This window comes from Plectropomus leopardus, chromosome 22 (genome assembly GCF_008729295.1).
Source record: "Plectropomus leopardus isolate mb chromosome 22, YSFRI_Pleo_2.0, whole genome shotgun sequence".
NCBI lineage: Eukaryota > Metazoa > Chordata > Actinopteri > Perciformes > Serranidae > Plectropomus > Plectropomus leopardus.
The window spans coordinates 22,776,043-22,790,193 of NC_056484.1; the positions used below are offsets into that span (position 1 = coordinate 22,776,043).

The window sequence follows — 14,151 nt, forward strand, 5'->3', positions numbered from 1 at the left end:
TTAAGAGAACATCTGTAAGTAGAGCTTAATGAGGTCCATTAGAGCAACATGCGCTGCCTTCCCTAACGGTGCTTGTCAGCTTCTTGGATGAGCTGGAGTGTGCTGCTGACTGGGGACCTGGTGGAGGGGCTTAAATAGGAGAGGAGGCTCCACTCTCCGCCGCTTTTTCCCTGCCAGAGACAGAAAGACACAGCGAGACAAGGGGAGAAAGGTGGAGACAGAGACGCCCTGTGAAGCCGCGGGGCCACCAGGACGCGTAAAAAAAGAAAGAGAAAAAAGCCGCCGCCGGGTGGAAGCCGGCAACAACTTGAGCAACTCCTGAAGTTTTTCAAGACAATCTGGAGTTGCGCGAACGCTGAGAAAGTTGTGGACAAGCGAGAGAGTTTGTTTTTGGGCATCCCCGGCTGCACTTGAAGGTACGTGTTTGCTGCTTTCTGCGTTTTTTCGGGGTTTGCGCAGAGCGACGGCTGTGCGTAAAAGTGACAGCGGAGGACATAAACATAAATTTGGCGTCATCCTGCTTCATCAGACACGCAGGGGGTTAGAAAAAAAGCGGCCAGTGTTGAGGTTGAAGTCGCGTTTTTGCGCACGTCTTCATTCTGTCCTTTTGTGTGCACGTTTTCTTTCGCTGTGTGACGGTCTGCTCCATCCTCCGCCGCCCTGTCCCCATCCTCCATTCACACGGAGGATGAATAACCGGCGGAAGGGCACCGACAGAGAGGTGGCAGCCTCACACACACTCTTTCTCTCACACACACGCGCGCGCTGCACACACTCTGCAGAAAATTGCATGATTACCAAGATAGGCCGCCTTGAAATAATTCAATCCATGACAAAACCTAATTACTGGCAGGTAATACCCTGTCAGCTTTAATGCATCTCATCACTCATAATGGCGCAGAGAGCATTTTATGACCCATCTCATTATCGCTGCATTTTAGGCTGGAGCCGCATGCCAACTATTGACTTGTATCTCCTCCTCTCACCCCCCCCCAACTCTCCTCTCCCCACCAGAATATTTCAGGGAATAACTTACACTTGTCAGGCTGTGTGTTGGACCAGTGTGTGGTGCGTAAGGGAGGCGTGATGTGTTGTTGTTGGTTGGTGGTGGTGGTGGTGGTGGTGGTGGGGGGGGCTGCCCTAACAAGAGGGGCCCCGTCGAGTCCAAACCGGGGGCCGCAAACTGATGCAATAACAGAGCGAAGAATCACTCCGTCCTCTAATTACAGGAATGATTTAAATAAACAGTGTTGGAGAGGCGATAATCAGTCCGCGGGGCTGCCACGGTGTAGCACTGGGACCTCACATGACGCCTGCGTGCGCGCGCGTGGAGGAAGAATGCTAGAGAGAGATAGAGAGAGAGGAATCGGTGATTGATTTAATTGTTCATATTTGATTTGCTTCTTGTTTATTTGCACTTACTTGTCTGTTTGCAAACTCTCATTGAAGTGAATGAGAAAAATACGCAATGAGTTAACCAAAAATATGTGCAAAACTGGAAACTAGACTTTTGTGCACGAAACGATTGTTTTTAACACTCAATGAAGATGGATTTAATTGTCCATCTGCTCCGTGTTTATTTGCACTCTCTTTGTCTTTTCACACACTCTCACTGAGGTGAATGAGGAAAAAAACGAAGACTGAATGAAGATTGATTTAATTGTCCATATTAGATGTACCTCTTGTTTATTTGCACTCTGTCTTTTGCAGACTCTGATTGAAGTGAAAAAGGAAAAATGCAATGAGTTAACCAAAAATATGTGCAAAAGTGGAATCTTGTGTGCAGAATAATTGTTTTAAGAATCAATGAAGCTTGATTAAGTTGCCCATATTATATCTGCTTCTTGTTTATTTGTCTTTTTGCACACTGTTATTAAAATGAATGAGGAAGAATGTGGCATGTTAACTAAAAATTCATGCAAAACTGGACTCTTTGGCCAGCACAATTGTTTTAAGACTCAATGAAGATGGATTTAATTGTCCATGTTAGATCTGCTTCTTGTTTATTTGCGCTCTATTCGTGTTTTCGTAGACTCTCATTGAAATGAATGAGGAAAAACGCAATGTGTTGACCAAATATATGTGAAAAATTAGACTCTAGGGCACAGAATACCTGTTTTGAGACTCACTGAAGATTGATTCATCCCATATTGTATCTGCTTCTTGTTTATTTGCACTCCATTTTTCTTTCCTCATTGAAGTGAACGAGGAAAAATGCGGCATGCTCACCAGAAATTCACACAATACTGGACACCTTTTCCTCAATAAGTGTTATAAGGGCTCTCACCTGACACTGATTTGAATCGGTCCAACTTAATGTGTTTGTGTGTTCCCCACTCTAACCCTTTAACCTGGTTCAACATCAGTTTTCTTTTGCTTCAATCACACACTTCTTACAATTTACACTGTAAAATCAGATACGTTGATTTTACTTTAACAAATCTAGAAAACAGATTGCCTTGAAAAATGTAAGTAAACATACTATTAATCTTAATTTATGTTTGCTTTAACTGCTAAATTTACTTAAAATCTAATCCCATTTGCTCAATTTTGTGAAGTTGACGCAAATTAAAAATGACAAGTTGATTTAAATCAATCTTTCAAGCTTGAGCAACTTAGTAAACTGAGTTTACTGTGCAACATATGTGTACGGTTGCAAACTAGTCTTGTATTGTCTTAAATATGGTAACAAAAGAGAACGTGCAGGTCTCCTAACTTCTTCATTGGTGAAATCCTCTCCCTGTGTTTTTAAAAGAAATTCAACCAGTTTGGTTCTAAAGGGTTAACTGTAACAGCACTTTATACAGCTGTTGTTAAACTCTTATATGTATAATCTTTGCTTTGTGAAGGACAGGTGTCAGAATTTACAGCTGTTCCTAATATATGCCCCTAAAAGCAGCAAGTCCACCTGAAATTAAAGCCATACCAACTCGCCCTGATGTTCAAAACACTCCATGTGCACCCCCAAAGCAGAGGTGGAATGTATCTAAGTACATTTACTTGGGTACTTTACTTGAGTCTGAATTTGAGGTGCTTGTACTTAAGCTCAGTATTTTCTTTTCACTCTACTTTATACTTTGACTCTCCTACAGTTCACAGGAAAATATTGTACTTTTTTCTTCACTGCATTTGTCTGACACTTTTAGTTACTTTGCAAATTACAATTTTTGTTTTAAAAAAATATGTTTTTTTTTTTTTTTTTTATAAAATATGATTTGTCATTAATTAAATAGTTTATAGAAGTATGGCTGCAACCATAAGTTGATTTATCAATTTAGTCACAGAAAATAAATTGTCAACTATTTTGATAAGCATTTAAGTCTTCTCTCTGTCTCTCTCTCTCTCTCACTCTCTCTCTCTCTCTCTCTCTATATATATATATATATATATATATATATATATATATAATTTTGAGTTTGGGGTGTTTTTGAATCTTTTTAGTTTTTTTAAAAATAATTTTGAATTTTGGATGATTTTTTTTCTTTATTAAATCGTTTTTGAGTTTTGGGGTGATTTTTTCTTTCTTTTTTAATATTTTGGAGTTTGGGGGTTGATTTTTCCTTTCTTTATTCATTCTTTTTTAAAAAATTTTGATGAGTTTTATGTGTTTCTTTTTAAAATAATTTTAAATTTTGTAGGTGTTCTTTTTCCTTCCTTTTTTGTTTCTGTGATGTGTTTTTTCTCCTTATATTTTTCTGCATTAGGTACTTATATTTTAAGTACATTTCCCTGATTACTTGTTTTACTTAAGTAGGCTAACATTTTTAATGCAGGCCTTTTAGTACTTTCACAGGGTGGCATTGGTACTTTTACTTCAGTAAAGGATGTGTACTTGTTCCACTTCTACCCCAGACAAACCTACCTGCTTTCTGTCTCTATAGTATAACGAGCGTGTTTTTGAGTTTTGGGGTGATTTTTTTCTTTCTTTTTTAATATTTTGGAGTTTGGGGGTTGATTTTTCCTTTCTTTATTCATTCTTTTTTTAAAAATTTTGATGAGTTTTATGTGTTTCTTTTTAAAATAATTTTAAATTTTGTAGGTGTTCTTTTTCCTTCCTTTTTTGTTTCTGTGATGTGTTTTTTCTCCTTATATTTTTCTGCATTAGGTACTTATATTTTAAGTACATTTCCCTGATTACTTGTTTTACTTAAGTAGGCTAACATTTTTAATGCAGGCCTTTTAGTACTTTCACAGGGTGGCATTGGTACTTTTACTTCAGTAAAGGATGTGTACTTGTTCCACTTCTACCCCAGACAAACCTACCTGCTTTCTGTCTCTATAGTATAACGAGCGTGTGCGCGCACCCGCGGCTCTAAGATTGAAGGACGTTGGTGGAAAAAAAATAAAATGGGCGTTCCGGGGGCGCGCACGCGATGCATGCTCTCAGTTCTTGTGGAGCGGGCTGGTAATAAGTGAATGACCTTATCGTGGCGGTGTAATGTCTCACCGGTGAGGGATTGGGGGGTTTGGAGATAATAAAGCTCGACTCCCCCCTTCTTCACCACTCTGATGCATTCACCGGCCGGCCGGAGTACCCGCACACTCTCCGCGTGCTCCACGGCGGGCGGCTGAACACCTGTAGCTGGCTGCTCTCCTCCGAACCGGACGCTGTGATCCATGTGGAGCTCATTATCTCCATCCTGAAGATCAGCGCGGCGCGCGGCGCGATGTCAGTTTGGTGAACTTTTTGCGCACGGAGGGGATCTGTAGCGGAATCTGCTGGAGTTGAGGCTTCTGCGTAAACTTGTTGAGAAAGGTGAGTGAGCAGGAGACTATTTTGACATTTTTGAGGAAAAAAATCTTGAGGAAAAATACTTAAATGTTTAAAAGGATTCCATGCGCGCACGGATGGGACTGAAATAAATGTGAGTGAAAATGCGGTGGTGCTGCTGGGGTAGCGGACCGGTGGCAGGGTCTCTGTTGTGTGCATGGTGCCCGGTGGTACGTCAAAGCGCTGATTAGCGAAGCAGCGTGCAGCAGGAGCCGCTGTGCTCTGTGGCCAGTAGGATTAGATGGTGGCTGCGGCGCGGAGGGGGAAGCATCTCTTTGTCGTCCTGTCATTCGCTGCCTGCATCTCTCCGCGCATACATCTCCGGTGGGCGATAAAACGTGCTCTCACACGACCGCACGGCAGCGATCAGCTCGCCCTAGAAGCTCCTACGTTTTCTCCTTTTCTTTTTTTTATATCACCCGGTGTTTCCCCCCTCTCTCCTTTTTATTCCTCGCTGGTCGCCGTGCTGGATTGTTCGCTCTCTAACAAAGCCTGATCCCCCCCCCCCCCTCCCCTCTCAGCCTGGTGCAGACAGCTGCTCTCCGGGACCAGGCGGCTCCGGGTTGCATGGTGGTGCTTCAGCGGTTCAACAAATGCAGAAAAGGGAGAAAAGTTTCGGTAAGACGCGCACTTTGTATGCATTTTTCATGTGTGTTGAAGTGTGTTGCAGCATCTCTCTGCGTCGTTCCACATGTGACCCGCTGTTGCTCCGCTAACGTGTGATAACCTTTCATTAAGACATTTCGGAGATGCTTCGATCATGATATGTGCTGCTTGTCAGAGCTGCGTGGCAAATTGAGTCGCTGCGTTAAATCCGTTATTGGCCTTTACCAGCACTCCGCTGCCATGGCAACAGTAATTAAACTGATAGGGTGAAATGTCAGCATCTCGTTGGCGAACAGCTGGGACTGAAATAGCAAGCTATTCTCCGCGCTAACCCCCCTCCATCAAGCCTCCATCCGCTCCGGGCTCGGATGATGATACATGTGGCCGAGGACGCGCAGCTCCAAGGCTCTACAATGAGAGAGAGAGAGGGGGGAAAGGGAGGATACGAGCCGGCGCGCAAACAAAACAGATATCATTAGGGGGCTCCGAGCAGCTGTGATTTCCTCTCCTTTATGGAAAAAATGAAGCTTTTGTTGAGCGCTTCCCCTCCGCAATCGGAAGAGCGAAGTGGTCGAATTCCTGCCATGCTTCTCCGAGTTGATTGCACAGCAAAAAAAAAAAAAGAGAAGGGGGGAGTCGAAACTCTTCCCTTCTTTTGGTTTGGTAATGAGTAGCCGGGGACTTTGTAGTGTTAACGAGGCTGGACGGATCAGTGCCGCTGAACAGGCGCAGCGGAGAGCAGCCGGCCGAGCAGCCGCGCGCCCTGCTCCTCCAAATCCAGCCAATTAACAAATCAACAGCCCCAACGCGCTGGAACAAATGAGCTGAGCTGCTCACGCTGCTCTGCAACCTGTTTGATAATGCCTCCGCAAACCATTCTGCACTATAGATTTATCTGTATATCATGCGTGGCAGGTGAGGAAATATGTGTGAGTTTTGTAATTATAGGCATCAGCAGTGGTTTGCATGCTTTATTCAGTTTTTCTGAAACTAAGTTTGAAACAAGTGTTTCCTCTGCTTCAAGGTAGCCATCAGTTTATTTATTTTCAACACTAGACTGCAACTTGCAGAAACTTGAAACCTGCTTGAGGTGTCCATCTCAGACTACACTGAAACACACACTGAAACATTCTTACTGAAAAAATACGTTAAAACTACTACAGATGTAGTTACCAACACCCTACTGTTATTTACTTCAACAGTATATTTATCACAGTACTCTGCTGTAGAATGTGAGGTTCCCAGTGTAGCTAACCTGCATGTGACTTCTGAACAAATGAAAAATACTGCATTATGCTGAAAAATCATATAGCAGCCTGCTGTTTATGTTAACTGTTGTTTTGGTTTCAAAAAGCATCAAGATTTACAGAGTTTTACTGTATTTTGGAAAAACGGCACATTAGAATTTAGCCATGTTATTGTGATAGTGTTGTGTTGTGTGGTCAGTGCAAATCAGTCTGTACTTACAACTGCAGTAACAGCTGTAGGATTCAAGGTTTTCAGTGTAATACTGTAGCCAATCTGCATTGTATGTCACTTCTGATCAAATGAAAAATACTGCATAGTGCTATAATATCACACATAAGCCTGCTGTTTATGTTAACAAAACACAACAGTATATTACTGTGTATTTGGCTGTATTTTATAGTGATGTTTGGTCAGAGCAAATCAGTCTGCACTTACAACGGCATTCACACGCAGTTTTAAGGGAAGACATGAAACAAATTTAGATGCAACAACTTTTTCAGCTTTTGTACTAAATTATACTGGAATTAATGCAACCCACTGGTTTCCAGGAAGGACGAAATAAAACGTTTATTACTGCATTCATTTGTAGAATGTAAAGTTTTCCATTTTAATCTGCATGTGACCTCTGGTCAAATGAAAATATTCTGCATAATGCTGTATTTCTGCACAGCAGCCTGCTGTTTATGTTAACAGTTGTTTTGGCTGTAAAACACATCAAGATTTACAGTGTTGTACTGTATTTAAGAGTAAAAATAAGTACATTAATGTAAGTATTTGGCCATATTTTTACTGCAATTTGTTATAGTGTTGTGCATCCGTGCAAATCAGTCTGCACTTACAACTTCATTCACACGCAGTTTTAATAGATTACATGAAATTAACAGTGATGTAACAACTTTCAAGGTTTTGTACATTAATTGGAGAGAAATAAATGAAGCCCACTGGCTTCCAGGAAGAAAGAGAAAACATTAAATGTGCTTCAGTATTCTACTGTAACATGTGAAGTTTAGAGTGAAATATTGTTGCTAACTTGCATGTGACTTCTGGTCAGATGAAAACAAAATGCAAAAGGCTGCGAAATCATACTACTGTTTCAGCGTTTTACTGTATTTTTAAAAAAACAGTACATTACTGTTAGAATTTGGATGTATTTATACAGCAGTTTGTGAGGTCAGTGCAAATCAGTCTGCACTAACAACTGCATTCACACACAGTTTTAAGAGATTACTTGAAATAAACAGAGATACAACAAATTTGAAGTTTTTGTACTTTGATTGTAAATTAATGGAACCCACCGGCTTTCAGGAAGGAAGAGAAAACATGGTTTACAGTGTCACACTGTAGCTACTCTGCATGTGACTCCTGGGAGAATGAAAAATAGAGCATAGTGTTGAAAAATCACACAGCAGCCTGCTGTTTGTGTTAACTGTATTGGCTCCAAAAGGCATTAAGATTTTCAGTGTTTTGCTGTAATTTGGTGACATTACTGGCTGAATTTGGTTGTATTTTTTTTTTTTACAGCAGTTTGTTTCAGTGTTGTGTGGTCAGTTCAAATCAGTCAGCACTTGCAATTACATTCACACGCACTTTTAAAGAGTGTTACGAAATTCACTGTGATGCAACAAGTTTTTTAATTGTTGTGAAATTATTGACTGACTTTGAGGAAGGAAGAGATAGCATCCCAAAAAGTTTTTTCATCAGCAGTGGCGGTTTGAGTAGTTGTCATTCTCCACCTTTTCTTCTTGAAAAATGGTGAAGAACGACAATTAAATAAATGTACCGACTGACATGTTTGAGTTAAAATAGGAAAAGGAAAGTTTCCGTATTTAAAAATGACTAAAACTATACCGTATTGAGTGTGTGTGTGTGTGTATGTGTGTTGTGAATGGGAGACAAAGGGGAGCAGGGGTGTGTGCCCCTCCTCAGGGAATGATAGGAGAATACTAATTCCAGGCCTGGTGCGAAGCCACATTGTCCCCCCACCTCCTCGCCCCCAATGGGCCAACAAAAGGCTCTCCACAGTCAGCTCAGGCCAAACAATGCAGGCCGCTGCAAAGCCCAAAGCCTGTAGCCACGCCCCTTTAAACACAGAGGAGGTCAACGTTAAAAAAAAAAAAAGAAGAAAAAAAGGGTCCGGGAAGAAATGTGAAACTGTGGCTTTGTGTCTGTGTGGGCTGCTTGTTGTGCTGTTAGTGTTCTGACTGCATCCACATCGTCGTCTTTCACTCCTTTGCTGCTATTTTACAGCAACGATGAACGACTTTTTAATCTCGGCTGCTGATTCAGAATTTTGTTAAGTATTCTTTGAATAAAACTTCAAATTCTAATAAAATAAAGTGACATTTATTAGCATCTGTAACAACACTGTGAATGTGTGTTTTCCACACTGAAATGACCTCCACCTGTATTGCCAGATCAGTCCTGCAGCTATCCTCCATCCAGAGTGGAGTGTTTCTGTCTTTACACGCCAAAGTCCTCCATTTCGGCTAATGTGCCAGTCACCTATTTCTACAAAAATTTAACACGAAGTGCGGCCCGTCTCAAGTACAACATTTCTTACTGGAAATGTTCATTTTGATTATCATTAGAAATATTCTTTATATCTACCACAGGCCTGCCCCAAATCCACACCACATATTAACTGGAACTCCATTAATAACCCTTTGAAAGCTGGGGAAATGTCAGTTTTCATGTGTTGCATTCACACGCTTTTCACAATTTTAAACAACTTAAAACTTGGAACCCAGAGCAAACTGGTGTGACTTTCTTCATAAACGTGGGAAATGTTCCACAACTCTAAACAATTATTAGGTTTAAAAATATATTTTTAAAAACTAGGGAAAAAAGATTGTGAAGGAAATCAAGCCAGTTTGCTCAGGTTTCAAATAGTTAAATTCGTAAATAGCATTGTGGGGCAACTCCACACTAAAAAAAGAAGAAAAAAAGAAGTAATTTCTAGTATGCATATCAACATTTGCTTTTTTCCCCTTATTTATGGACCAACTTCAGTGCGCGTTACTTTTTTTTCCTCTTATACCTTTGTAGTATACTGAATTTTAACTCTCCAAACACAAAATCAGATTTAATGTGTAGTTTTGAATTAAGACACTGATCATTTGGAACTTCAACTTGAAAAAAGAGTTTTAAAACTTTTTTTGATTTGTTTGGTTTTCCGAGGTCTTCCCGAAGCTCTCTCATTACTCACACTTTGTTGTATTTTGTGTAGCTCCTTATAAAGCAGGCAAAGGCAGATCTTCAAAGTCTGCCTATTAAGGGACTGTTCTTACTTATCATTGCAGGGCGTTGGCTGGGGTGTGAATTCATTTTTTTCAAAAAAATATCATGACCGCAAAGTTAAATATAAATAAACATAAATAGCCATAAACAACCACCATTTCACACTCTCTAGCTGTGATAGATGATGTGATTTTGGAAAGTTTGGAAGAAAACATGCTTTTCAAACCGACTTGCAAGTTTGGGGCTTCCAAGGGAATCTCAAATAAATACAAAATATAAGCAATTGAAGATAAATATTCCTAAAAAAAAAAAAAAAAAAAAAAAAAAACAAACCAAAAGAAATAACTTACTTCCCAGCGCTTGAAACATATTTGAAGTGCCTGCCCCATTTTGCACCATGCCCTCCCCTCTCATAAATAATGAACAGTCCCTAACTTTTTGAGTATACGTAATTTATTTTTTTACAGTTTGAACACACTGAAAACCTCCTGAGAGTTGTGTGGAACTGACACTCAGCTCTGTGTACTTTGTGGAACATGATTCTAGACCCACACTTTAAGATTTTTGTCCCTCAGAGTTTTTGTATGCGAGAGACAAAAAGATGACATGTATTTTCACGTATAATGTGCTGAAAATGTGAGTTGTGTAGAGTATGTGATACCTAATTTTACTGTAAAAAGAAGCTATTTGTTTTAACTTAAAAAGTAAAAAAAAAGTTTGGGCTGCCTTGATTTTAAAGTTGACTGAATCATATCAAAAATACCTCAACATGTCTTCTCAAATTCAGTCATCTTAAAATTTTTTTTTAAAAATAAAGTTAAAAGATATAGGTTGTTTTTACAGTGTTGCTGTAATACAGTCTAGGTTAAAATCTTTTTTTAAAGTACTATGCTTGTGTCTTATTTCATTAAAGTCTTACTTTGAATTTATGTTAAATATGAATATTGGTTTCATACCACCACTGCTGTTAACATCGAGAAGCAAAATGAACACACTCACTGCGTTTTGCTTCACTTATCTGTCGTCATGTCTCTTCTGAAAAAATATCCTACATGTTAAAGCGTATTTTTAACTCCTTGCTTGATCATTTAGCTGCATCTGGTCTTAGAATTTTCTTTCTTTCGCCATAAGGAAGCGTTTGCCCGAGTGTCTGACACATCTCTCTGTGCTTCTCGCAGGTATACAAATGCTCTCCGTCCAGCCGGACACCAAGCCAAAAGGCTGTGCCGGCTGCAACCGGAAGATCAAGGACCGCTACCTGCTGAAGGCCCTCGATAAGTACTGGCACGAGGACTGCCTCAAGTGTGCCTGCTGCGACTGCAGGCTGGGTGAGGTGGGCTCCACACTCTACACCAAAGCCAACCTCATCTTGTGCCGGAGAGACTACCTACGGTAAGAAAGACGGCGTCTGAGTGGCGTGTGACTGCATACATCCAGATAACACCCGGTGTGGTCGCAGTGTGCACGGTGTGTGCACGCCATGTAACCTCACTGAAACACACTTTACACACATTTAGAGTCCAGTGTGAGCTGCTTTTTATCATATGAAATGGAGGACAGACGATGTCTTTTGGTTTTGGCCTGTGACCTTTTTTTAAGGCCTCAACTTGCCACGTGCCATCAATGATCTACTCTCATTTAACCCTTTCAAACTCACTCCTCTCCTGCTGCTTTCAGACACTTTTCCCAAGTGTTTAGACCTTTAAACCTTAAGCAAACTGCTGTGATTTCTTTCAAAAACAGGTAAGACATGTTCCACATATTTGTAATCATCATTATTACATATTTACAATGATGTTACAGAGTTATTATACTTTTTTAAGCACTTTTCCAAATCTTGTTTCTCTTCTTTTCTTTAAAACACATTTTTAAGGAAATTTCTTGTACTTTTTCCAAATTGCAATGAATGAATATATTTGGAATAAAAACAAAAAAAGCTAGGGAAAAAGAATAAAGCTAGGGAAAATATATATTTGTAATCGTCATGATTACATATTTAAAGTTTTGTTACAGAACTATTTTAATTATTAAGCACTTTTCCAAATCTTCTTGTTGTTGTTTTACTTCTTTCTTTGTAAACACAGGTAATTTTCTTTATTTCACTTTTGGCTCATTGACTTCTTTCCATGTTTTTAAAGTAAAACAAGCCAGCTTGTTAAGATTTGAAATGGTTAAATTAGACAGCCGTAAATTTGACATGTAAACGATGGTATGGCTTTTAAAATGAGTTAAATATATGTGTATATTTTGCTAGCTTTCTCTTGTACTTTACCATTGTTTTTTTTTTTTATTCAGCAAACATCAATAGAAGCGTCTAAGGAGTCTCATGTGACTCAATTTCCATAAATTATGTTTTTGTTCTGTTTCTCTTTATCTGCCTCTCACAGTCTCAAATTAGCTTCAAATATGCTGCCTTTTTTAATCAGAGCCAGGCCTGTTTGACAATGAGGAAACATTTAGGGTGAATTAAGGTGAATTGAGTTTTATATACATGTAGAATTTACCTTTGTCTTAACCGTCTGAAATCTGGATCAACGTCATTTCTCTTGTGTATTTAAACCTTTAAAACCCAAGTCAACTGGTGGGATTTCTTTCTAAAACATGTGAAAAGGCAATGACTACCTTGACAAGAATTGTGAATTTCAATGGCGAGAAACTAATAAAAGGTGACAAAAAAATTATCTGAAAATTAGTTTCTTAAAAGGGGTGAGGATAATCAGAAAATGATCACAAAAATGTCCAGAAAACTATATTTATAATTAATATAATTATATATTTAAGATTACGTTACACAAATAAATAGATGCAAATGTATTTATTTTATTTATTTACTTTTAGCACTTCCCCCACTTTTCTTTCCTTTTTATTTAAATGTTATTATTATTATTTCTTTGCTTATTTTCAGGTAATTTTTTTTGTATCTTTTTCACTGATTTCTTCCTAACTTCAGGTCCAGGCTTTGCTAAGTTGCTCATTACCTTCTCCCCATGTTTCTGCAAGAAATAAAAACAATATGTGGTTCAAGGTTTCAAAAGGGTGAGAAACATTCCAACTTTGAAGTACGGCCACTTACCACGTTTTTAGTGAAACTGACAGCAATTGTGATCTTAAAAGAGCATCAGCAAAATGGAACACTTGGAAAATTATAAAGTGTAACGATAAATATTTACACAAAGTAGCGTTGACTCAGTTTTTAGTCAAGGCAAGCCATGTTCCCAACCTTTCAGACACTTTCGCGGTAGGCTGCACTGCAACTGCATAGAAAATCTCACCTTTATTTGATTTATTTTCAAAAGGAACACAAAGAACTTAGGAGATAATTTCAACTTACAATGATTCCAAACTTTTTGTTACACGAAAAAAAAAACCCTTTTTGCTTTAACAAAAAAAGCTAGTGCCCAGGCTGCCTTAAAATTTTAAGTTGACTGAATTTGAGAAGACAAGTTGCATAAACAAATGCAAGGAGTCATTACCATCACTCCAGATAGCTCACTTTGTTCCCAAATATCCCTATTTCATATGTGCCCGCCCACCCAGCAATGTGGTAGAGGGTGAACACAGATAGAAAGCATAAGCCTTTATTCAATGTTCCTGAGGTTATTAAAAACCTGGAAAAGTCATGAATTTTTGCAGACACATTCCAGGCCTGGAAAAGTCATAGAATTTGTTGTTACAATAATGTTCAATGTACAATCTTCCACATAATAGAACAGAATGGCAAATAATTTTCCTGTAGCTGTTGACGTAACAAAGCTCAAAAATGAGTCTGTGACAACTTTTTGGGTTCTTTAAAAGTCATGGAAACGTTTGGAAATTTTGTCCATTGAAATGTGTGGGAACCCAATTCATCGCAACTGATTGTTGTCTCAAATGAATTTATTTGCTGGAGTTCACTTACTGGTTTACTCTCTGGAACAGACAGTGTGTGTATATTCACAGAAGGTTTAAGTTTTTATTTGCAGGAGTACAGTGTGTTTTTTAAGTCCTGCATTACAGTTGATTAATGTTTGTATCAGTTAGCAGAATACCTAGTCAAAATGATATTTGAAGTTTCAATCTGTGACGCATACATCAACCAAAGGGTGCCCTCATTGCTGAACCTTAACTTTGTTTTTGCATCTTTAACAAACTCTTTAGTAATACATGTGAGTATACTTATACTTACATGTATTAAAAAAGGTCTAGTAACCTTTAAAAAGGTATAGTATGTGAACTGGAAGAGGGATTATTTCAACGCTTTTCCTATTTTATTTTTTATTCATTATTTAGTTTTAGTTTATATGACTGTT

General features: G+C 38.9%; 1 protein-coding gene across 4 annotated transcripts in view; it reads left to right on the forward strand.

The window, feature by feature from the left end:
* Window positions 1-405: 405 nt before the first annotated feature.
* Window positions 406-14,151, forward strand: part of lmo3 (LIM domain only 3) — a 68,403-nt gene continuing 54,657 nt past the window's right edge. The window contains exons 1-2 of one of the 4 annotated variants that reach the window (XM_042511347.1): window positions 406-416; window positions 11,041-11,254. In XM_042511347.1, the coding sequence (XP_042367281.1) occupies window positions 11,049-11,254 (206 nt within the window). In that variant the 5' untranslated portion in view covers window positions 406-416; window positions 11,041-11,048. Of the gene's footprint in view, window positions 417-1,063; window positions 1,069-4,743; window positions 4,757-6,238; window positions 6,293-11,040; window positions 11,255-14,151 lie in introns of those variants that run through there. The other 3 variants (XM_042511348.1, XM_042511349.1, XM_042511350.1) reach the window with 3 other exon arrangements.